The sequence below is a fragment of the Ananas comosus genome, linkage group 3 (assembly GCF_001540865.1).
Source record: "Ananas comosus cultivar F153 linkage group 3, ASM154086v1, whole genome shotgun sequence".
Classification (NCBI taxonomy): Eukaryota; Viridiplantae; Streptophyta; class Magnoliopsida; order Poales; family Bromeliaceae; genus Ananas; species Ananas comosus.
Window position 1 is genome coordinate 12,443,153 of NC_033623.1, and position 26,060 is coordinate 12,469,212.

Consider the following 26,060-nt stretch of genomic DNA (forward strand, 5'->3'; position numbering starts at 1 on the left):
TTTTAACTTATCAAAATTAAAATATGAAATTTATATATATTACTATTATACATGTGCATGTAGCATTACCTCTTTGTGAAGGGTTGTCGGCTTTTATAGCAGCACTGTGGCGTGCATAATTGGCAAGTGTTGTTTGGCGAGCATGGGCTGATGGGCATCACAGCAAGGCACGTGGCACAGTCGCTGTCCGAACACTCCGCACGTGGCAACCCCTGGAATGCCATAAAGGCCGTTGAGAATTGGGCCACGCTCTTTTACTAAAAATAAAAATAAAAAAGAGAGAGGAATAGAGACAAAAGTATTTCTAGTCTCTATCTGTGGAGGAATGTTATGCTCGGAAATTTTAAAAGAGAAATATTATTGAACTGTCATATTTATATTCACATTTTAGTTTTTATTTCTTAAATTAAAAACAATAAAAATTTAAGAAACACGATAAAAATATAAAATTAGTCTTGATAAAAAAAAAATACGATAATTTATCATATTTAAAGGCGACAACTGTATTATTGTGTTTAACCTAAAAACATCTACATGGTCCTTTCCTTTTCTGTCTAACGTGATGCTCGAGTGACGAGAAAGTCATTTATGTATATATAAATTTTTTAGGATTATTTTTTTACAAAAATAGAGGGGAGTTAGATGCTTAAAAACAGAAGCTTTGGTTGATCCAACCATGACCGACGCAGAGCCTAATGTTGTAGCCCAGGAATCTTCTCACACTTTGGGCTCTTGGAGCCCAGATTTTGAAGCATGATCTCAAATTGCGGATCCAGAGCCAGTGTTGAGCCAAAAGGCTTAGAAGCTTTAATCCGATGTATCAAATTGATTTGTTAGTCTCGGATTGCGGTTCCCATCTAGAATAGATTTGAAACCTCTTGCAACCAAAATGGTCAAAAAAAAAAAAAAAACAAAACAAAACCCAAGGAACCAGGAGCGGGACAAGAATTTTTGTATAGAAGAGGCACAATGGACGATCAGCAAAATTTTACGCATTTCTATTAGCTTTAATTTTCTTTTTCATATTTATAAATTATAGTATTCAGTAATTATAGCCTATAATTTTATTATGAGTTATATTCTTATTCAGAATATTGTAAGAAAGATATTAGTAAATTTTCTAATTGGCTGATTAGATAAATTATATCTTGAGAAGAAGGAGCATTAAATAATAATTAATAATTTTTTTGGTATAAAAAAATTTGGGGATCAAACAGAACGCAGACACCTACTTCAGGGATAAAACTTCAGTGAGAAACTCTCTAAGATGTTTCATTAGAGAGCATTTGATCCACCGTGACGCATCAATTTTGTAGTACTAAAATTTAAAAAATTTAAAACTACAGAGAAAATATCAGATGACAACGATTTCTCACTGTTGAAGATTGTTTTTTCGACCACCCACCGGCGCCAAGGAACCAATCTGTGTCGTTCCTTAATTTGTAGAAAAGGAAGGACCCCACAAACCAACGCACCTTTCTTTTTCATTTTGACTGCAGATGGAATCAACGTGACAAGCAACTGAAAAGGACGTAAAACTTAACTTAGATCAGATGCAAGCAATCCTGACCATTAGTTATTTTTGAGGATAAGGAAGTTTAATCACTTGTGAATTAGCTACGGTTGGCAAATCCTCGCCAGTATTGTTTAGGTCCAAGATTCTTTTCTCTCTCTCCCTCTATATGTCTATATATTAACTCATCTTCTTTACATTTCTAACTTTTACGTCAAACACTTTTTATTAAACAAATAATAGAGTTGAAAAAACTTTAATTTTATAGCTATACAAACAAACAATAGAATAATTTCAATTTTTACCTAAACTCTAAATCACCGGAATACCTACTTCAACCTGAACTTTACCCTCGGCGAAACAAGCAGGCCCTCGCTGTTCCGCACGATAGTGAACTCCCCAGGTTAATGTGAGACCACAGCAACATCAAATTGAGAGAGCAAAGCACAGGTATGTTAGTGCTTTTCGGAAACCAACATGCACAAATCATTCGAGTATACAACTGAATTAATTTTTTAAATAGATATGGAAAAGGAAAACTTAATTGCATTAATTATAATAAAGAGCAAGTAGAAACGGATTTTGGTAGAAGTAAAGCATCCATATGCTTCGTCTAGAGAACAAGTATGTGTACAAGCTACAATGGTTGTCCAACTTATTCCCATATGCATGGCTTTACATGGTATCAATGAACAACACAAATTTGGCATAGCCAAAGACTACTTTTAAATATCAAAGTTTTTTTTTTCTTTTTTTCTTTTTTTTATATGCATAGCACTAAAGCACAAGTTACAATTGAGTGTGAGTAAATCAGATTAAAGTATCTTCATCTTCGAAAGGCGCCGAGATGTAGTCCGCCATCAATTTGAAGTGTCAGCATGGTTCTGTAACCGACTTTTTTCTTCTCGTCCCACATCTTGAACTTGAAAAAGTACAAGAGAGTGGCAGCAAAGATCTTCATCTGTCGGTATGCGAATTCCCTCCCGAGACATATGCGAGGGCCAGCCTGCATATAGCTCAAACTAGCCACAGTGAGCAAATAATAGCCTTTATTTTTAATCGTTGGCCATTAACCATGATTAGTAGGTTATGGTACTTAATCTTATACGCCAAATTGCCATGGCGTCTGATACAAACTATTTTCTCTTACTTGAGAAAGAAAGAAAATTCTAGAGCTTTCGAACCCCAAATAAAACAAACAGCGTTACTGAAATAGCACTTCTTGAAGAGCTTCGGACTAAAAGCACTCGAAGCTCACCTGAAAAGCAGCGAACTTAAAAGGGCTCTCAGTAACGAAAACCCCATCTTCGTTAAACCATCTTTCTGGCCGAAATTCTTCGGCATCCTCCCCCCACAGAAATTTCATTCTGCCCATAGGATAAGGTTGATAGTTTACCATATCGCCCTTCTTTACATCAAAGCCATCCGGTAGTGTGTCGTCCGAGAAGCAACACTTGGCATCCTACAATCCAGACACAATACACAATCAGTACTGGTGAAAGAAACTCTCCAAGTTTTAATCTCTAAAACACCGAGTAAGAAGGATCAATTCACCAACGGAACAGCAGGGTATAGCCTAAGTGTTTCAGTAAGAGATGCATGGAGATATTGCATTTGATTAATGGCTTCTTCGGTCAAACACGCAGCAAATTCATCCATAGCCGCATTATCTTTGATCCCAATGGCTTCTCTCACTTCTTGTGCTACCTTTTCCTGTACATGAGGATGCTTGCATAGCATGTAAAGGAGCCAAGAAAGTGTCCCCGCTGTTGTGTCCCTCCCCGCGATAATGAAATTTAGAATGATATCCCTTAAGTACCGATCTTCTATGTTATCCGACCCTCTCTCTCTTTCGATAAGAAACCTCGACAAGATGTCTTCTTTCTTCATCTGCAGCAAAGAACTATACATTAGAATTGGCGCAAAAAATAGGGTTCTGAAACCTGCGAGCTCATCAAATGACTTACGAAGTCTCCGCGTTGTTTGGACATTTGTTCGGACTTTTTATCGATCAATTTGTACACGAAATCATCGATCAGTTTAATATTCCTTTTCATCTCTGCCTCTGATCCTATATTCAGAAACCTTTTAACCTTCCAAGAGACATCGAGAAAACGCCGCAGCAACTGGCAACTTGAATCATCAAAAGCCTTGGCAAATTTTCGCCCTTCCTCATTAGACCCCGACAGAGTGTCCAATTCAACCCCAAACCCAACTTTGAATATTGAATCTAAAGTCGATTTCATGAACAAATCCTAGTAATTACATCAACAACAACAAAAACAACAACATCCTCATAGTAAGCAATTACTACAAGCAGCAATTTTGGGAACACAAAACCGATTAAAAACTCCACTCACTTGGATATCCATCATCTGATAAGAAGAGGCGAACTCTGCTACGATGTTAGCGAGCTTGGCCGCGGTGTTTCTGAACACAACACTGCTAAAATCCCTCAACACCTTCGCGGAAAACTCGAAAGAAGCGATCTTTCTCTGCTGTCGCCACTTATCCCCATCAACCGCAAAGATCCCATCACCAAGCAGATCCCTCATAACACTATAACTGAGCTCTCCCTACAATTAAAGCCCCACAAAACTCGTAAAAATCCGATTTTTATCGCAAAATTGAACCGGGCAAGTGGAACTACGAATTGCGTTTTTTGCATGTTTGGGGATCTGATTACCTTGCCGTAGTTGGCGAAGTTGGTTTTGAGGATGTACTCGACGTTGGCGGGGTCGACGGTGTAGACGTAGTTGCAGGAGGGGGTGAGCATGCGAAAGGTTTTGTGGCGTCGGGAGATGGTGGTGTGGTAATCCACGAGGCGGTGGATGTTGAGGAGTTGGTGGAAGATGGTGCCCGCGATTGGCGCGTAATTAGGCTTCCTTCGTGTCGGATTTTGGCGGGACAAGAGGAGTAGAAGCTTCGCGAAGCAGACGCCGAGAAGTAGAGTTACGATGGCGGCGGCGGCGGCGGCGGCGGCGGATGTGGGAGACCTTGCGAGCGTGGAGGACTCCATGAATTGTTGAGAGAGAGACAGAGAGAGAGAGAGAGAGAGAGAGAGGGATTGATTCAGGGGTCATACACTGGAAGTGGAAGGGGGGATGCGATAAAATAAAGGGTTTCTCAGTCACACCTTAAGTCTCAATTAATTTTAAAATTCTATAATTTAAATTTATAACAGTATAATTTAATTTCAAATAATATCAAACTGTATAATCCAATCTCAAATAATGTAATATTCTCAAATTTCGTGGCATCCTAGTTGTCCACGATCAGACCCATCGTCACAATCTCATTTCTGCAATCTGTGTCATATTTGAGCCAGAATCAATGAAGATACAGATGAAGTAAGAAAAAAAATGTGCGTCATCAATACGAGATAATAAATGCGGAGATAGGAGAGAAAGCGAAAATAGAAAGATGAAATATTAATGAAAAGGAAGACTTATCGCGAGAAAAAATACGAACGACAAAAAAAAAAAATTAAAAATATCTTGGTTATTTTATTAAAATTTGAAATTGGCAAAATTTTAAAAAAATACTCTACTTTTGTAAAATCACAAAACAGGTGGAAATTTTATGCAAAACGGTTAATTTTATTTTTTATAATTTAATTTTTTTACTTAAGATTAAAAAATTAAACAGTGACAAAATTGCTAAAGAAATATATATCTGTAGATAATAAAGTTATAAAATTATAATCAAAAAAATAACTGTAGGACTCATATTACTTGTAAATTATTTACATACAACGAATGGTAGGTGAAATATTCTTTGCAATTTCAGCAAATTTTAAAGTCATTTTATGCATGTAGTGGACAAGGGACGAAGGATTATTCACCGTTCACATAATTTCAAAAGTTTAGATGGTACAATTTATATTTCACCCATCAAATAAACAGAATATTAAGCACCAATCACATTAAGTAATTAATAAAAATATTTTATTTATTAAATTAATAAGATATAAAATATACATTCTGAATAAGATTATAGATGGCATTGCTCTTCCTTAATTATTAATTAGGATGAGGACAAGTGGTACGAAGTGAACATAGTTGATGCAAACTGTAAACACGATACGCAGCGATTGGCAGAATGAATTAGAAATACGTATTTTTTAAAAAAAATATACCATGTAATTTATAATATTTATTTTTTATTATTTTTTTTATAAATAAGTAATATGCCACTAATTTCGTTTATTTTATTTAGAAATAAATTTAGCTGAAAATATAAATTAACCAGAATTTGAACTTAAAATCTTGACTACCAACCACCAAATTCTTTGCCACTTATGCTAGCAACGATCGATTATTTTTTAAAATTAATTCAGTTAAAAAATATAAAGTAATTAACTTCCGAAGTAAAGATTTTGGACATCTGATCTTGGTCGCCTGTGTAAAAATATTGAGTGATGCCTGCCCATGTATTCCCAAAGCTTTTTAAAATTTTCTTAATAAACCAGTATTATATATGTGATTGCTTAATTGGTAAAGTTTTTTTTTTTTTTTTTTTTGATATTACGACGTTGTCAGGGTGTTTAAAATACACTAGAATGTATTTAAAATTCCGTCATGCGAGCAAGGCCTAATATTTTTTTATGAAGGAACAATTTATAAAAACAACAAATTAAGCTGCTTAGAATATATGCCAAGGTGGAATTGCCATGTATGGTAGCCAATTAGCTGTTAGTTTTTAAAATACAAAGTTGACTAAAGATGCAAACCGGTCGGATCCAGGGGCAGGAAGGGTCTCTCACCTCCCGCTTCATTTTTTATCGGATTTAGATGAATTTACGGCAGGTCAATTTTAATTATATTTTCGGCATCCATGTATCGCTCCATTCGGGACAGATTAGGATGGGAACAAATTTTTGATGAATTTTTTGAGAATTAGGAAGGATCAAAGAAAAAAAAAAAAAAAGTCTCCTATCTCTTCCTTCCTTTACTTGGCAAATCGGAAAGGATTTGAAGTCAATTACATTTTTCTAAATTTTTGTTTCCACTTACCATGATATTCGGAGGGTATCGGGACAGAAGCTCCACCAATCCGGATTTATTAGGCCCAACCTGCAGGCCTCGCATAGCCAAACGAGTTACTTAATATGGGTCAAGCAATCTAGCCAGATCCTTTGGATCGGACTCGAAATATTTCAAAAACACATCAGGTAAAATTGTTAGCCCTGACCCTATGCCATCTAATATTATATATACGGACTGCAAAATATAGAGTGATTCCAGGTACATGGATTAGCTGCTCTTGCCTTTTTTCATTCAATCATTGTTTTCTTACTCTCAGCATCCAGAATAAAACTGATTGAAATAGATTTATATCTAACAAAAGGAACACAGAACATACCTTTTCTATAAGAAATCAATCAAGCAATTCAAAAGAACTCATAATTCACTCTCAATTCCTCAAATACTTTCACCGAGACGACCCGAAGAGCGTGAACACTCCCTTAAGCGCGATATCGAAGGCGTCCTCCATCCCCTCTCCAAGCCCCTGCTCGCCCGCTGCGTATATCAACCTCGGTATCATATCAACCACTCGCTCCCTCATCTGCCTCGCCCTCTCCTCTCCGATCCCATCTAACACTGCTCTTACGCGAACGTTCCCTTCTCTAACCTCCTTTTGATCTATAAAAACCGACCATTCGCTCTCCTTCCCTTGTACTGGAAGATACCACTGGTACTGCAAGTATGCACTCTCACGGAAGAATAGCACTGGGATTGCGCCCGCCACCATGCAATCAAACATAGAGCGCCGCGTGAAGCTATCTCCATTCGGTTGAAGGCAGAATGTTGAATCCAGGAATAGACTCATTGTTGCAGCATTTCTGTTCGCGCATCGGCTCCCGTCACAGTCCACAGCACGGCACAATGTGTTACCCGCAGCAGCGCACTCCTTCAATAGCAGTCCCCTAAAGTCATCCCTGAACCGTCGGGAGGAGCCTGCGAAACCAAAAAGCGTAGACCGAGATCGGTTTAGAATGAATTGTTGCCAGGCCCTGACGTCATCAACAGACCGAGGGTGAAACCCGGTTGGATAGGGTATTCCTACGTCCTTGTCATCCCCAGAACTCCGCTCGATTATAAGGCGAGTGACATTCTCCATGCCAGGCATGTTAAAAAAGTTGGAGCCCCAATCGCCGTCAGGCGGGCGGCGGAAGTCCCACGTTATGCGGCCAATGGCAATGAAGTGATCAGAGCCATTGGATCGCCTATATGGAGCTTGCCGTCGGATCCAACTTAGGAGAAGGGAGCAATCGCGATCGCGATCACTGTTAGTGGCATTCACGGACAAGATGTACCGGCCAACTGCAAGACCAGCATAGAAGGGAATGTAGAAGGCGGTGGCTGCAGACGGGTCAGTGGTGCGACATCGGTGGGTGAGGAGACGGCGGTGGAATATAGGCTCAATGTTAAACTGGTCGGTGGCGAACCAATGCGGCAGAAAAAGGGAAGGAAGAACATCTTTGAGGTTTGCAGCAGCAGGTAGGCCGAAGCCGGCATTAGAGAGGCCCGCGCAGCGGGAGGTCCAAGGATCCAAGGCGTCGCACGCGGCGAGGAGGTCACGATTGAATACTGGAGGGATATCATATACATATACTAAGCCGGTGTCGCAGGTTGAGATAGACGGCGGGCCACGAAGAAGGGAGAGGAAGCGAGGAAAGCGAGAGTAGAAGGTGGGGAGGAGGAGAAGGAATTGGATAGAAAGTATAGAGAGCACGAGGCCCGCGCGGTGGACCGGAGAGAGGTGGAGGTGGAGGGAGGCGGCTGCGACCTTTGTTACGTGCACCGGCGAAGAGGAGTGAGGGGAATCCTCAGGTTTTTCGGAAACCTCCATCTCTGCAGTGACCTTCCAACTGTTCGGAAACTTTGAAGAGGTGAACTGAGATCTAGAAAATGGATCAACTCCAGAATTATACAGCTTTGCTATGTAAATGTCTACAATGTTGTCAAAGACTTTGTAATCACAATCACTTGATGAAACTTTTTTTTAAAAAAAAAAATCTTTTCCCTGAAAAAACAGTTAAGAGGATGAACAGAGTATAGCAGGCATTTGATGCTTCTCACAACCTCCCATAGAAAGTTAGCTCTCTGGCCCCTCTGAGAGATCACTAGAGTGCAAATTACCATATTTGGAATGCTAATGTATCTACCTAATTTCTTTCCTTGTTATCACTCATCATCAAGGGATTGATTACTTCCCTTCATTGCCCTCCAAGGTGCTCGGTTAAGTTCATGCATTTTGTTTTTTTTTTAACTCACTAAAAAACTCGTAGTGAGTTGTTCTCGGAATAAAAGGAATGTGTTAATCTAATGTAACTTACCATCATCGCCTCACAGAGGATTTTGCTCCATTTGGAATAAAAGGAATGTTAGGAAGATTATTATTGTGTCGGACATAGTAGGAAAATCAGTTATTATTATCATATCCATGATGTCGCGCAGATTAAGGGTGATTTTAACAAAGAATGTTTTCTTTAAAACAAAATTAAATTCTAATAAGAACTTTCCATTCTTCAGCTCTCATGAGAGTTGACTTGGTCTGCTCGTTCGCAATCAAATCCCTGACGCTTATTACTCAAACTTACAGAAGTTACAGTGTCAAGTACGCCATAATGGTAAACAGAGTTCAGATGCTGAGCGATTCCGGCTCAAATTCAGAGTTTTTCGAGGCAAAACATACAACAAATTAGAAAGGAAAAAAAGAAAAGAAAAAGACTCTCTATTTTCCCTTCTTAAGAAGGAGGGGTCCAACGTTATCGCCCGTAGCCTTATTGTGCTTCACGTGGCTCCCATCGCACAGCGGGAACGTCCCCGATCTCCAACACCTTCACAAATCACAATGAAAATATAATAGAGAATAATTAACGAAGGGGGCGGGTGTTTAGGGTTTTAGGGTTTTAGGTTACCGGCAATAGGCGGTGAGGGGCTTGGAGAGCTCGGGGACGAGGACGGAGTCGACGACCTTGTCCTCGTTCTTCCGAACCCCGGGGTTTACCCACCCCTCCGCTCTCACCGCCACGCGGCGGTCGCGGGGGCGAGGGAGAGGGAGGGTACGGGGTCGGGGTCGGTTGCTGCGGAGGGTCTCCGAGGAAGGGGCGTAGGAGAACCGTGCCCCGATCACAGAGGCGGCGGGGATCGGAGACGCCATTGTTGGTGTTGGGAGCTTTGCGGAATTTGGGGGAAGGGGAAGGGTCTCCGACGAGAGCGAGGGTTTAGATTTTTATTTTTATTTTTATTTTTCGGGATTTGGATGTGTGGCGCGCACGAGCTCGTTGGGGGATCGGAGTGTGGGAATCAACCAAGCTAAGGGAGGGGGGACTGCCACGTCAACGCTCACATCACGGGCTCGAATAGTTCGTGACCTTTTGCGGATCGTGCAGGGCCTCTGGGCCGGAAAAGTGTGATGTGGTTAAGCCCATGAGCGTGTCGTACCAGACCAACCCACGTATCTCTAAAATGCACTCACTACTTTGGAAAAAAATATTTAGTTTGTTCTTGTAGTAAATGATGAGTTGCATGCATCACACTATTGGATTAGGATATGATTTCTCCAATCTCAATAAAAAAGATACTCTTTTTAAAACTTTATTTTAGTCCAACAGCATTAGACATGCTTGAATATTAAATAAGCTCCAAACAATCCAAACTACGCAATATTTTGCGAAGAATATCCAAACATATTTTCTACTTTACTCTTGGCTAGGGGTGTAATATGCGTCGTGTTAGACCTGCAAGGTTCAGATTTTTTGGGCAGCCACAAAAGGGTCGTGGCTTGGTTCGGGCTTAAATCCGGGCAGTGCCAAGCTAGGCCACTTTTCTTTGAACTATGGCCTAGAACCGGGGTGGGCCGTGCCGAATCCATAGCCAGCCCATTTAACTATATATATATATATATATATATATATATATATATATATAGAGATANTAATGATTGGAGAGAATGTGCAAGTTCCAATTGGCATCAATTGGTCTAGTTAATCGTGCATATCATTTTGTTACCATATATCTTTTTCTGTTTTTACAATAGAGAATATAGTTCTCATTTTACAAATGTGATAGCTATTTGGTTATTGAATTATCTGCATATCTAGTCTCTATATTAGTATATTACCACTTTTCTTCTTTTTTTTTCCTATTTTTATAGCAGAAAATTATGGTCTTATTTTGTTTGTGATAACTGACTGGTTATTGAATTTTCCATTTATACTTTTATGAATATGATCGCTTTCGTAGTTATAAGTCATTTTCGATGATAGAGCTTCCGAATTGACGATCCATACCGTTAAACATTATCTAGAGCATTTAAAATTTCTAGAAATCAAATTTTTTTTAACTCTCCCTATAATAATAATAATATAGAGCATTAACATAAAAAAGAACCGTAGTTAATTGACCCATTTGTGCTCTTATGCACGCCACCACATTAATCCTTAATAAAGCTGGGCCAAACAGGTGCCATAAGAGTCGCAAGTATAGGGCGCAACCCTTTACTGAATCGGACGCAAATAATTGCTTCTTACTCACGTGCTTATGTACAAGCCAAAGAATGCGATATGGCGACAGCGTTGGATCGATGGTTCCAGAATGGAGAAACAGCAAGAAAGGGATCCGATTAATCCGCATCGGCCCCGGCCCACACCAGTGGCCATGATGGGTGTACCGCGCCAGCTCACACAAGCTGCTCCCAACGCCTCTTAATTACACTCTCCCATTCTCTACGGTGATCAAGTTGCCCACGGCTTGAATTACAATATATATATATATATATATATATATAGAGAGAGAGAGAGAGAGAGAGTAGAGCTAGAATACTTGTAAAAGTATCACCCAAGTGATATTTGTGTGTTTTTAGCCCTTGGATAGAGAGATGTGAGGTTGAGATGATAGTGGTAGGTGGTGGTAGGTGGTGGTAGGTGGAATAGTGTTTGATCCAAGGATTATTAGTAATCAAAAAGTAGATCCAATGGCTAAAAACACATAAGTATCACTTGGGTGATACTTGTAAAAGTATTCTAGCCCTACTCTATATATATATATATATATGAATTAGGCTGGAATACTATTAATAGTAAAACGTTTTTTTTGCTATCAAGTTTTTAACCTTTGGATGAAAAATTGTAGGGTCAGGATGATATTAGTCGGTTAGAGTTGAGTGGTCCCCCTAGGGTTGAGTGGTCCCCACTGGGTTATAGTATTTAATCCAATGGTTAGAAATGATGAAAAGAATTGATCCAAAGGCCAAAAAACTGGTAGCAACAATGGGATTTTGCTACTAATAGTAGCCCAGTCCAACTCTATATATATATATATAGAGAGAAAGAGAGAGAGAGAGCTACTATGCTATCGGAAACATAGAGGATCTGATATTTTTCATTTTTTTGTCCATAGATTAATCCCTTTGATCATTTCTAACCTTTGAATTAATATTATTATCCTATGGGGACCACTCTATCCTAAAAATACTACTCAACCCTGGGGGAACCGCAATCACCCCAACTGTATAATTTTTTATCCAAGAGCTAAAAAATCGAAAACTTCAAATACTCTATACTTCCGATAATATAGTAGCTCTACGCTATATATTATACCAGTTTGTTAAAATCAGAACGGCGAAAAATAGATCCAGAAAATAACTTAATGCAAGAAAAGAAAAGATAAGGAAATAACACACCGATATTTTCTTGTACTCCGCCTTTTTCGACATTAATAAAGTATTTGCTCCGTCTTCGCCCGTGGACGTAGGCCGTTGGTATATATATATATATATATAGTCCGGCTACTATGCTATTAATAGCACGAAACACTTGGTGCTACCAAGTTTTCCGCCGTTAGATCTACCCTTTTGATTATTTTTACCCGTTAGATCATACTATTCAACCAACTACCCACTCAACCCTAGGGGGGCCCACATCATCCTAACCGCACATCTCTTAATCCAATGGTCAAAAACTTGGTAGCACCAATGACTTTGTGCTATTAATAGCATAGTAGCTAGCCTAGTTATATATATATATATATATATATTGTAGATATTATGTTATATATACCATAATAATCAATTATGATATAATTTTTGCGAGCTTATCTAAAAAGTATCATACGGGCCAAAGAAGGCTCGATCCTATTCCTAAGAAAGAAATGTTTAATCTATCTTTTCCGCTTTTTACCGCTAGTCAGGTTGAAACGCTAGCTAAATCTCGTTGTCGCATAGCATTTGGGTTACTAAACTAATTTTACTTCATGAAAACTTTATATTAGAACTTGTATTTTAGCTAGGTAGGGCTTAATGGTTGTATTTGAGATCTCAAACTCGAAATCTAGTCGCTTCTTATTTGTAATTGGGTTCAGTTTCATAAAAATAAACAAAAGAGAGAGTTTGCTATCTTTCTCTCTCACATAAAATGAGAACTTACGTTTAGATACATTTAGTTTTACTAATGGGTGTATTATAATACAGTTCTTATTCAATTATTATGATTTTTTTAGAGTTTTGTTTGTCAGATATGAGAACTTTTGATTTATCAAAACCCAAACCTTACAAGCACTAAAAGGCCGGGACATGCATGCATCAGCTTTGCAAGCTAAAATTGCCTTCCTGGTATTCATCCATAAGACAACTAATGATCTAGATTAACCCTAGACCTACCTTATCTTTTCCTTTTTCTTTTTTTAATCTCTTTTCCATATTCTCATCTTTAAAACCATGTTGCTACTCCTTTATTCTTATCCTCCCCCTCACGTTATGCGCTTCCACTTCTTTGCATGAACAATGCTCCTTCTAATTATACTTTCCTCTTCTGCTTTGTTCTGATGTCTAGTTCATTTATTCTCCAATTGCTTCTCATAAGGCTAAGTATATATATACCAATTCGCAAAAGGATTTTATTTTATTATTTTTGTTCTTACTGAAATGGATATAAAGAGATGAAGATGAAGGTAATTAAGATGAAGAGGGCAGGGCGAGAATGAGAGATAATTTAAGTGCTTTGGTAAAAAATTTTCAATTACACAAACGGTACTTGTGAGATAATTAATGAGGTTGACAAATTTGTAACCATTAAACCAAAAAAATATTAAAGATCAAATACATAGGTGTAAACATAATTTATCTGAGTTAAGCAAAAATTCCCTTAGGGCTACTATTTTGCACGGGGTGTTAATGCAAATGGCAACTTGTTCCTAATTATAGTTGTTGTGTTGGCGGGGGTAATTGCAAAAAACAAAAAAAAAAAAAAGTGGAAATGATCCCTAACACGCATGAGATCAGTCCATTCATCATTATCATGATTTTATTTCGAGTTTTTGGGCATAAATGAACGTGATCTCCCCCACACTGGACCGAGCACTTGAGGGGTGATATACTGATATATGAATTATTATCTATGTCACACCATTACAAGCCTATTAAATAGCATACGAATGGGTTGGTGCAACTAGTAGTTAGCAATAGTTTTTTTTTTTTTTTTTAGAGATAGAAAGCACGCTATCCGCTTCGTTTATTTCATTTAGAAATAAACTTAGCTAGAAATGTGAATCAACTAGGATTCGAACTTAGATCTCGGGTACCAACCGCCAAGTCCTTTGCTATTTGTTCTAGGAACGGCCGGTGTAGTTAGCAATAGTTAAGAGCGAGTAAGAGAGAAAAGGTTTATAGAAAATGAGAGATTAAAGAGATAATTCTTTAAAAAAATAAATCTAAACTAAGTTAGATAAAATTACATTAAAAAAATAATAAATTTTAAATACTCCTCTTATAATTTTATATTTCCCCCCCGCCCCAACGAGTCCACGTTACGAATTTGCTTTATCCGACCCAACCGAATCATTTGGTGCAAACCAAGTCCCCTCTTTCCAGCCGAGCGAAAAGCGATGGGCGCGCAAAAGCGAACGGAACTTCTCGGCAGCGTGATTTCCCCCCACCGACCCACCCACACGCACACGTACTTTTCAACATTTTCACAAATCACGACACAGCGCGTTCCAACAAGTACCAGAGAGGCCCCATAATAAGTAAATTACATAAACAGGCACAATTCTTAAAGAAATTATTTCTTGGACCACACTATATAAATCAGGATTTTTTCAAAATTTCAAATATGTTTCATAATTACTATATAAATAAGGATCTTTCAAAAATTCAAATATGTTTCATAATTACTATAGTAGTGTAGTGGAGTGGTTGTTATCTGAAATACCAGCTTCTGTCACTTTATTAGCACGTTTTCAAGCAGTGTGGAAAAAGAAAAATAAAACCCAGAAAACTCTTTTCATAAATATTTATTTTTTTTTATTTTACTTATCTATTTTAGAAATTTTTATTTTATTTCTTAAAAAATTAATGTTATAATACTTAACTCATTACTGCTACAAATTCATTGTTATTCCCTGCATAAACTATACGGTACAACTGAATAAATACTAATATACTTATTTAAAATATATTTATTTAATATGCATAAATGATAACAAAAAAATAATTAGTAAATAGTTAGAGATTTCTTTCATAAAATTAAAATCTCCTTCGAGAGAAAATATACATTTTTTGTATATTTTTTATATCTTTTAAGCATATAATGGTTTCTCAGTAAGTTTTTTGACTGCATCATCTAATTTATGCACAAAATAGAATAAAATTATAACAACACCGGACTAAGTAGTCCAATGCTAAATTTTCTATATTTTAACACAAAAAAATCTAGTGGCATAACCATAACAAATCCAATATATAAGTGAGCAATGTTACTTGCATTTTTTTAAAAAAATGAGTGTCTATCTTATATATATATATACTCATTATTCAAGGGCCCAAGCCCAACCTTCTCATGCTAGTTTCTATCCATCTTTATTTTTTTATACGAAAAAGTTTACATAGTAACTATGTTAATCTTTGGATATATATTGTAAGCATATAAAATATAATGATATATTTAAAAAATTCAAAGATATATAATATAAAACATAAATAAAATATTTCAATATTGTAGATTACAAATAGTGGTTAAGATTTAGGAGTAATGCTTCTATACTTTTTTTTTTTTTTTACCGTTTATTCACACGTATTCAACGGCTCAGATTTAGTTTTTTTAAAATTGTGACCTGCAATAGCAGGTCACTTTGGGAGAGGTACAGGTTACCAGGTACCTCAAAAAAGGATATTTTTGTCTCTTAATACATAGGCAATTTAGTCATTTTACATCTACTATATTTTCAAAATTTTTATTTTTTCTTTGTTTCCTTTTTCTCTCTCTATCTTTCCTTTCATAATTTGGCATTTCATATAGTAAAAATTTCAAATGATTTGACACTATGATCATTGAATTCAAACTTTAAATAGTAATATGAAATTCCTCTAATTTAAATTTCACTTTTAAATTTAAAATTTAATATTATATTCAAATTTATATTTTAAAAATTTAAGTTTCATATAAATACTTTGAAATATGGTAAACAGAAATAATTGTTTGAATTCTAGTCTTCTGGTTTAGGTTTGGTTTTGGGTTTCGAAAAATTGGTCAGTTTTGAATTTGGATATGGATTTTTGAAATCCGTCGAGTTCGGAAATAAGTTTTATGATTGTTAGTCAGATTCGAATTCAAATTCCTAACTATTTTTTTTCTCACCAATAATTCTAATCTTTTTAATTTATATGTTTAAAATTATATTTAAAATATTTATTAGCTCTAACAGTTAAATTATCATTCTGTTTAAAATATTTATTATCTTTACCGGTTCCAAATTGTTCTTAATGTTATTCGGTTCAATAGGTTAAAATCAGATTCTTGATAGAATAGGTCAAAGTCTGATCAGTCAAATCAATCGGTTCAATCTAGTTTTTAAATCATTGAATTTAAAATTTAAATAGTAATATGAAATTCCTCTAGAGAAATCTAGTTGTAGAAATCTTACTCTCTAAGTTTTTTATGCATTACGTTTTAAACTGGTGCGAATAAACTGTATTTTAAATCTTGGTAGAAATTTAGTTTTTAAATAGTAATATGAAATTCCTCTAATTTAAATTTCACTTTTAAATTTTAAGTATTTAATTTTTAAAATTTAAATTCATCGTATTTAGAAATAAAACTATTTCTAAAATTTCTATAATTTAAATTAATGCATAATTTGAGAAACACTAAAACATTTAAAGTAGATTCCTAAATTAATGCCTAATAATTGCATAAATTTGGTTAATCAATTAATTTCCTAAATTAGTGCTAATTAATGCATAAATTTAGGACCTCAATTAAAAGTTTCTTTAAATATTGTATTATTTAATTACCAAACTAATCTTGAATAAAATAATCTTTTTACCTGCTAAGTATTAAAGTTACATTTTTACCCTCTATTAATCAACGGTTAAGATCTTTTTTATTTTTTTTTAAAAAAAGTACCGAATCATTTCTCAAGATTTAGATTTTAATCCAAGGACCCCTAGATTGAGTTTTTGAAGACCAGGGTGGAAGAACAGGGGTCCATGTAATAATGGCTCCGTGCATGTGCTACCATTTTACAAAAGCAAGCACATGGCCTCATGTCAGATGTCTACGAGACTACACACTTGCCCATCCCAAATTCCCAATCTCCATTTCAACCTACAGTCCCATTCCCAGCTTTACTTCCCATAAATTATCCCAATAAAAGATTAGACCAATGCCGTACAGTTCTAGATTAAATGTATATTTTATTTTATTTTTTTTCTATAATCTATTGATGGAGAGAAATCGCGGCTTAATCCGTGGTGGCGTGATTTGACCAGTTCACTAATGACTTGGTTAATTCAATCGGGCCCACTTTTTGGCAGGTGCGTTCGAATGTGTGTGCATGAAAGCCAAGTTAATTAGCCACTCTTGGGTACACATTCCTAACTTCAAACCCCTTTGGCGCGTTGCCTCACTGATGCTCATTTTCGTCGGCATCAACAAAACCCTAAACACTCCGTTTGAATTGGGTATAAGAGGAGGGATAAAAAGTTTATCTTTCCTCATGTACTCAAACGAAAAAATTAAGGGGTGGAAACACTTGTTCCTACCCTATACCGGATACGAAAAAAATAAGAGGTGGAAACACTTGTTTCCATCCTATACCCGACTGTACCATCCCCAGTACAAGAGAGAGAGATAGAGAGAGAGATATTGTTATTTTAAATTTTAATTTTTAAAATTTATAATTTATAATTTTAAATTATAAATTTTAAAGTTTAAATTTTAAATTTGATATTTTTAATTTTTAAATTTTAAATATGATATTTTAGTTTTTAAATTTTAAATTTGATATTTTATATCTTTCAAATTTAAATTTGATCTTAAATTTAAAATTAGATATTTAAAATTAAAATTTTGAAAATTAAAATTTTAAATTTAATTTTAAATTTTAAAATCTAAAAGTTAAAATTTTCAATTTAAAATTTTTAGTTTAAAAATTTAAATGGATAATATCATTATTTTTTATTTATAACTACCAACTATTCCACCTTTACTCATATTTTCATCCAAACACAATTTTTCTAATTTCAGCTTATAGCCTTATACTCATATTTTTATCCAAACAAAAAAATATCCTTATTGCTATGAAAATTCATACTTGTACCTATTTTCGGTATAACTAGTTCTTGCTTATACCGAACCAACCGAAACCTAAGATTCACATCCACAAATTTGTACAAGTAATAACATTTTCTAAAGAGAAATATGATGTAATTAACAAATTGGATTAAGTATCACAACGTGGGATAACGAGGAAACATGATAATAAGCAGCATTATCACACAGTAAACATCACCACCAATTCAAATTTTAAAGATATATGTGCTTTACGAAAAGTGAAGAGTAAAATAATTTCGACCACAATTGTCCACATTTTTTGTACGATGTATTAAAACTTTTATTAAAGTTCAAACTATTTTGTCGGCGGGTTTGAGGTAACTTCCAAGGTCCAAATTCTTTTTTTTTTTTTATTATTTGATTTATCCTAACTTTTTCTGCGATCAAAATTTAAACCTAAATCGCATAATTAATTAATTTTAGCCCACAATGACCGAAATTACTTCAAAAAATATTCAGTTCCGCACCTCTAAATTTTAGAGCTTTCATTTAAAAAAATACAAATATATTGAAAGAACTTCACAACTAAAAAAACGGGAAAAAAAATAAAAATGAAACGTTTGGCTGAACTCCAACTCCTCCGAAATTTTACTTTAATCCGAACTCTGAATTTCACCTTCCATGCAACACAAGAGGGAAGAGAGAAGAAATAGCAATGCAAAGAGATGAAAAGCAGACACGTTCTTTTTAACTACAGCACGAAAATAGTAGCTTTAAAGAACACAAAATCAACAACAAATAGACGCCCCACGCAACGTCCAAATGAGAGCCAAAAAAGAAAAAAAGAAAAGAAAAAAAAAACAATCAACAAAAAAATTATAACGATGTGATAAAGTGCGCGATGAGAGCTCAAAAAAGCAAAAAAAAAAAAAAAAACAGTAAAAAATAAATAAGAAAAAAAGAGAGAAGGAGAGGTACGCAATAGAGAGAGCGCGAGAGAGAAATCATAAAGACGACGAACGAGATGGTAAATGGTCTCCTCATCGGATCCTTAGTAGATCATCTAACTCGTTTACAAGAACGTTGCGACGACGAGCACCGCCGAGGCCAGCGCCACCGTCGCTAGGGTTCCGGCGGCCCTCACGGCCGTCGCCGCCGCCTTCTTCACGTCGGCCTTGTCCGCCTCGGCTGCGGGCCCGTCGGCCGGGGACGACGCCGGGGTGGACGCGGGCGGCGCCGGCGGGGAGGCGTGGTGGGCGCGGTGCCGGGCGTGGGCGGGCGACGGGGCCTTCGCCTTGGGCGCCGGGGCGGGCGCCAGGGCGGGCGCCGGCGCGGGGGCGGCGGCGCCGGCGGGGCCCGGGGCGGGGGCCGGGGCGGCGCCGAAGAGCTCGACGGGGAGGAGGAGGCTGTCGACGGTGAGGATGCAGACGGGGGTGTCGTCGAGGACGGTGGAGGCGACGCGGGAGGTGTCGACGCCGGTGACGAGGGAGACGTCGTCGCCGCTGGAGACGACGGAGAGGTCGTACTTGCCGGAGGCGCTGGAGGCGAGGGTGGAGAGGGGGCCCTTGGCCGTCTTGAGCGAGGACTTGGGGGTGTAGGAAGGGAGGGCGTGGTACTGGAGGAGGGCGACGAGGTCGGCGCTGGAGAGGGAGGAGAGGTCGGGGGCGTCGGGGGACTTGAAGGCGTCGTCGTTGGGGGCGAGCAGGGTGAGGCCCTTGTCCATGGCGGCCTGGTAGATCTTGAGGACGCCGGAGGAGGCGACGAGGGAGGCGAAGGTCTTGCAGCCGGCCTTGTCGAGCAGCGCGGTGATGTTGGCGGAGGCGGCGGAGGGGGCGTCGAGCAGGCCCGGGAAGAGGATGGGCGCCGACACCTCCAGCACGGACAGGTTGTAGGGGATCTGCCGCACCGACTTGGTGTAGGAGGCGTCGAACTTGGCCCCCGGGGCGGCGGAGGCGAACCCCACCCGCCCCCCGCGGAGGTTGGTGATGTTGACGAAGCCGAGGTCGCCCGGGGCGTCGCCCGTGGTCTGGTAGAGCGTGGTGGTCAGCGTGGTGCCGCGCGGCAGGTCGTGCAGCTTCTGCGGGTCGAAGTAGTCCAGCAGGTTCAGCAGCCGCAGCGCGTTCTTGATCCCCCCCAGGCTCTGCTTCGACGCCAGCGCCGCCATCGCCGCGTTCGGCAGCACCAGGCACGTCACCGTCTCCCGCGAGTCGATCTCGTCGCACACCTTCGTCTGCGTCAGGTAGCTGTTGTACAGCGAGTACTCCGGGAACCCCTCCAGGATCGCCGTGATGTTGTGCCCCTCTGCTCCCCCCGCTAACAACACCACCGCCACCGCCACCGCACCCGCCGCGATGAACAATCTAAGAACATCACAGGAGGAACCCATAATAATAATAATAATAATAATAAATAGTTCACCTTTTTTTTCCTTTTTTTTCTTTCTTTTCCTCTCTTCTCTTTCTCTACAACAGCTCTCGATCACTTCAATGTGGATGGATAGAAGCGTGCGCACTAGTAGTAGTAGTAGTAGTAGTGAGTACAGTAGATTGAGGGAGGGAGGGAGTGAGTGGGCTAGAACTTGAAGGGCCGGAGCATGATAATAGAGTGAATCATAAATGGGACGAGATGATGGGTTTGGTTGCTAGGGTTTAACCGTGGTTAGGGTAACTGCATGGGGTTAGGTGGCCGAGTGCCCGGTACTACTATAGCCACTGAGGACAGTGAGGAGAGTGAAGAGTGGGCATGTGAGGTTGCCGAAACAGGTGGGGCCCAGCCGGTCTCTAGGGGAACGAGCCGTTGGAGTAGGACGACGCTGCTAAAAATTGTCATTTATTCCTAGGGACGCGTGCTTGAATTTTTCTATGCGACAATACGTTATCTGCCGTTGGATGATCGTGGCCACAGGGTGGAGGACTGAGGAGAAGCACACGAACGGTGATAACATTTTGTCGTGCCGGGATAGAGTATGAGGATGTTCGGATAATAGTTTTTGGAGGCATCAACTGTACGTGGAGGATTAGGAGGAGGAACGCGCCCTTCGGTCACAGCTGGAGAGATTTTCCTTTTTCTCTCCCTTTTTTTTTTTCTTTTTTTCTTTTTTTAATGCGTGAGATCCGGTCACCCCCGGAAGGTGGCCTGGTCGGTGATGTACTGCTAGTTGTGGAGAAGAGTTGGGCCATGTTCAGCTTCGTTCATCTCAAAGCCCAAATGCGGCCCAAGATTAAGATTTGGGCTTTGAGCTAAACTTAACCCGATTTGTCAATAGAGTCCGTCCGTTAAGGCCTGGTTACGAGTTCTGGATTCTGGAAAAACTATACTCGTTTGGGTTTGTTTCTAATCTTATCTCATTTGCTCTCTCAAGATCTGCACTGTTTTCATAGAAGGAAAGAGAACTTGAATTAAATAGTAAAGGCAAGCAGCTTAATTGGGGATGCTTATTCTTTTCCTAAATTAGAGTATTTATTTGGTTGTGTTAGATCAAGCAGACAAGTGTAATGGGATTCATTCTTCTTTTGCTTCTAATGTAGAGAACATCGATCCATTCCCCATTTTGGCACTTCCCTTCTGGAACTTCTCCTATATGTAATAGCTTTCTAAGCTCCAATTGTTATTCTGTTTGTGATAACTGAGATGGTATTGCCTTTTTTAAAACAAATAAGATAAACTGAAACTGCTGTTCCAACCATTTATTAGTAAACAAAGAATTTGCGTACAGAATTTAAATAACTTCTGTTGTAAGCTGGCCATTTCTTCTTCACAACAGTAATTACTTTTGTGCTCTCTTTGAGGCGGTTCATCAATGCCTAAAATTGGAGAATTCGTGCACATTAATTCCCTCGGGCTGCATTCATAATACTTTTTGTTGAGAGGCCAATCTATTTGTACAGTATAACTGGGCTCATAAGCCAATATAAACCAAATTTAACAAATAACTATCTATATAACGAACCTACCGTACATAGCGCAGTTAGCGTAGTGTTTAATAGTTGGTACACGAAATTCTAAGTTCAAAAGAAATGAAACAAATAATTTCCTATATATTTTATATCATAAAAGGTAAGGACCAACAGCCGACCCCGAAAGGATGAGCGAGCAGCCCTGTCACGAGCCTACAGAAAAATTTTATATATTTGTCTTAAACGGGTCTTCCTGCAGGTTGACTCTTTTGTATGATGAGCCATTTCTAGATTATGGAATTAGGGCCGACGTACAAGCAGGCTGCATGCATGGTGGTCCAATGCCCTGGCACTTGCTCACGCTCGTCACAGCCCGTGCTCGGTCGAGCCATGCTAATTCGTGCCCGGCCACATGTCGGGCTTGCTGGGCCCCCCCACCTCGCCACCAGCCGAGTCGGGCTGATCCACGCCGGGCCGGCAAGCCCCACACGGTTTCTCAACGGACGTTAAAGGAACGTGCTCGATCTAAACGGTAGTCGAACGGCGGAGTTAAACGGCCTTTTCGAAATTCGTCTTCAGCCCGGTTTTTTTTTTTTAAAAAAAAAAAGAAAAGAAAAGAAAAAGCTGACGAGCGTTCTGACACGTCGTCAGAGGCGGTCCTCGTCCGCCACGTGATCGCGGAATAAAATTATTCGAGCGAATTAAATATAAATTTCTTTTAACCCAGTTATTTTCGCTCCTCTTTGTTTTTTTTATTTTATTTTATTAAATTTAACCCTTTCGATAATCGATCTTTACCCCTCCACCGTTCACGCCGGCCCACCACCCGAGATGTCGATCCGGCGGAATAAATGGACGGCGGATCCAGCGTCTCGTATAATGATTTCTATGCGAACTCTTGTGGGAATAAAAAATTTTTCTTTACCGTACTATAGGCAGCTGGCCTCTGTCAGAGAAGAGTTGGTTTTACGCGGAGGCACGCGGATTTCTCCAGTGAGACAAATATTTGGCGGACCAAGTACACCACGTCATCGGTAGACCAACCTCTGTGGCTTTTCCACCGAGACTCGTACGATGGATACAAATACGGTCTACGGATGACCTGGTGAACTTGAGTCAGGCAAATTATTATTTCCTTGGGAGCTCAACGTTACTGTAGGGCGAACGTTGCCCTTTGCTGATTCAGGCTTTTCACGTGACGCAGTGAGCCACACTTCCACCTGCACCGTCCAATTTGTGAACCCCATATTTACAGCTTGCCCAGTAATATTATAATAATATTTATATATAAATTTTGTAAAATTTTATAAATTTGGTTCTATAACTACATTTGATTTGTTAAGTAATTGATATATTTTATAAGATAATAAATAAAATATAACCACTATATTTTAAATTTAATAAATAATTTACCCAAATTATTTATAAGAATACTAGTTTTCTAATTTGCCAAGCAACAATTTGACGATCGAGCAACGTAGTTTCGTGGGAACGAATTTTACAATGTAAAGCACATTTGTTGAGTATACGGTTGCATGCAATTTTGGATATTATTCTTATATATTATTGACGAAGTAAAGGTATAACAATGCAAAAGTAAAAACAAAGTCATTTATTTGGGAGTTATTTCTGGCTAAGCTAAACCAATGATTGACACTATTAGTTTATCCTAAATTTATAAAATTTATATTTTATAGTTTGTTATGTTATCTGTGTAGTATTGAAGTCATCTGAAAATTGATTAATTTTGAAAGCTAATACAAGATGAATTTAATACTATATATCTGATGACTTAGCAAATAATATCAAGAAATTCTGAAATTTGAATCCGCGCGAATATGTTGAAATAACATGGATCATGTGTAGCAATATCAATTACCAATTAAGAAGCTTGGTTGCTAAAAATAATACAAAAATAAATAGCTCTATTTATTTTTAAAAATATTATTAGAGCCTAACTTGTGTTGATGTGTTTTAGTGTATTTAATACTAAAGAATTCAAATAATATATATTTGTTTTGAAACTATTAACATCTACAATCATAACTTTAACGACCGTTCCTAGAGCAAGTGATAAAGGGTTTGGTGGTTGATACCCGAGATTCCAAGTTCGAATTTTAGTTGATTCACATTTTTAGCTAAGTTTATTTCTAAATGAAATGAAATAAATGACGCGGGTAGCGTGCTATCTATCTCTCAAAAAAAAAAAAAATAAATAAATAAAACGTCCCAGGTGTTAACTCCACCGTTTTTGTTTCATCTTTCTGATAAAAAAAGAAAAAAAAAAATTTAAATATGATTCCTGTGGTTTCACATTTTTTTACTTTAATGCTCTATAGTTTAAAGTGTATCAATTTAGTGTCCTGTGATTTTATTTTTATCATTTTATTATTAATTTTACTAATTTTTTTCGTTAAATTAGTGATAAAGTTAAAATTAAAGAATATTAAAGTAAATATTCGATAAACCTAGATAGATATTGAAAATTTTTTATATATAATTTAATAAAATATTAACGAAAAAGCTGACGAACAGATAAAAACGAAACCAAAAGACACTAATTTAATACCGTTTAAATCACATGACAGTAAAGTGAGAAAGTAGAAACAACAATAGTAATATTTAAAGTTTATCCAAAAAAAATTAAAAATGAGAATAATAATTTAATAAAAAAACCAAGTGTGTACTTTACTTGCGCAGGGATATCTGGTGCTAGAAAAGAAGGCATTGAATATAACTGCTTTTGCTGTGTAAATTGTGTCCCTGACCATGCTAGGCGATACATTGTAGGTTTGCCGGCCTTAAAATAAGCAATCATTATTAGTTTGCTGCATCAGATTAGTTAGGCCTCTAGAATTAGAACGTGTTCTTCAAATTCATCCACTTTTTTGAGAACTTCGTTTGAGTAGGTATAATTAACAATACAGTATAATTATAAATAAATATAGTTAAATATATAATAATTGTAATTACATTCATTTTATTTGATTGGATATAATAGAAAATGATGTAACTATGAGTAATTTATTTAATTATATGCAGTTGAAAATATATTTTTAAAATTATATAATTTTATATAGAACGAGACTAGAATACTATTAATAACATCAAGTCATTGGTGCTATTAAGTTTTTAGCCCTTGGATGAATTAATGTACGATTAGAATGATAGCGGTCCTTTAAAATTAAGTGGATGGTTGGTTGAATAGTATGATTTAACGGATGAAAATGGTCAAAAAGGTTGATCTAACAGTAGAAAACTTGATAGCACAAGTGCTTTTGCTATCGATAGCATTATAGTCATACTCTTTTATATATGACTGAAGAGTAAAGTATTTTCTATTTAAAATATGACCGAAGAGATAAGTTTATTTTTATTTGAAATTTCTCTCTTCAATTGCAATGTTAGAATTACGGTTAATTTGGGCGTAGTTTCAATTGCTATAATTATTCCTAGTACAGTAGTTGGGTCTCCTCATAAAATTTCAAATGTAGCAATTAAATTCAAACGTATTAAACCAAATATCGAATTTAGATATGTATATAATTACAACTACAGGAAAATTATAACTACGTATAATAAAATAGCCCCTAAGTATTCCACTGGATTTTTCTTGGCTGATGGTTTTCTCTCTGGTGTACTTCAAAATATATATATATATATATATTTTTGAGAGATAGGTATCACGCTATCCATTTCGTTTATTTCATTTATAAAAAAACTTAGCTGGAAATGTAAATTAACTAGGATTCGAACTTGGGTCTCAAGTACCAACCACCAAGCGCCTTGCCCCTTGCCACTTGCTCTAGGGACGGTCGGTAAGACTATTGTATTTTTAAAAGCACAACAGTTCTTGTGCTTCTAATTTTCTAAACACACATTAAATTTAATAGATAGTTAAAATGAGAAAGAAAAAAAATATTATTTTGCTATTATTATTTTAGGTTTTCTGTATGTGATATGCAAGAAAAATCATATCTTGGTAGATATTTCATTATATATTTCATAGGGAATATATACTTGATCGACCTTATATTGCAATTACACATATTTTTCTTTAAAAAAATATTATTTTGCTATTGAGCAACACTAT

General features: G+C 37.4%; 4 protein-coding genes across 5 annotated transcripts; all 4 read right to left on the reverse strand.

Moving 5' to 3' along the window:
* On the reverse strand, positions 2,094-4,591 carry LOC109707688 (cytochrome P450 704C1-like). The gene is made up of 6 exons (XM_020229158.1): positions 4,200-4,591; positions 3,874-4,089; positions 3,481-3,768; positions 3,068-3,403; positions 2,772-2,975; positions 2,094-2,519 (listed from the first exon to the last, which is right to left on the reverse strand). Exons 1-6 carry the CDS (start codon positions 4,530-4,532, stop codon positions 2,340-2,342), a joined length of 1,557 nt encoding a protein of 518 aa, XP_020084747.1. The 5' UTR covers positions 4,533-4,591; the 3' UTR covers positions 2,094-2,339.
* Positions 6,817-8,846, reverse strand: LOC109707689 (xyloglucan galactosyltransferase XLT2). Its single transcript, XM_020229159.1, has one exon. It carries the CDS (start codon positions 8,366-8,368, stop codon positions 6,947-6,949), a length of 1,422 nt encoding a protein of 473 aa, XP_020084748.1. The 5' UTR covers positions 8,369-8,846; the 3' UTR covers positions 6,817-6,946.
* LOC109707691 (CDGSH iron-sulfur domain-containing protein NEET) lies at positions 9,020-9,804 on the reverse strand. 2 transcript variants are annotated; one of them, XM_020229161.1, is made up of 3 exons: positions 9,441-9,804; positions 9,249-9,359; positions 9,020-9,216 (listed from the first exon to the last, which is right to left on the reverse strand). In XM_020229161.1, exons 1-2 carry the CDS (start codon positions 9,680-9,682, stop codon positions 9,254-9,256), a joined length of 348 nt encoding a protein of 115 aa, XP_020084750.1. In that variant the 5' UTR covers positions 9,683-9,804; the 3' UTR covers positions 9,020-9,216; positions 9,249-9,253. The 2 variants fall into 2 exon arrangements, with proteins under 2 accessions (XP_020084750.1, XP_020084749.1); XM_020229160.1 differs by having other exon boundaries at positions 9,020-9,359.
* LOC109707833 (fasciclin-like arabinogalactan protein 8) lies at positions 18,697-23,214 on the reverse strand. The gene is made up of 2 exons (XM_020229360.1): positions 23,134-23,214; positions 18,697-20,712 (listed from the first exon to the last, which is right to left on the reverse strand). Exons 1-2 carry the CDS (start codon positions 23,212-23,214, stop codon positions 19,144-19,146), a joined length of 1,650 nt encoding a protein of 549 aa, XP_020084949.1. The 3' UTR covers positions 18,697-19,143.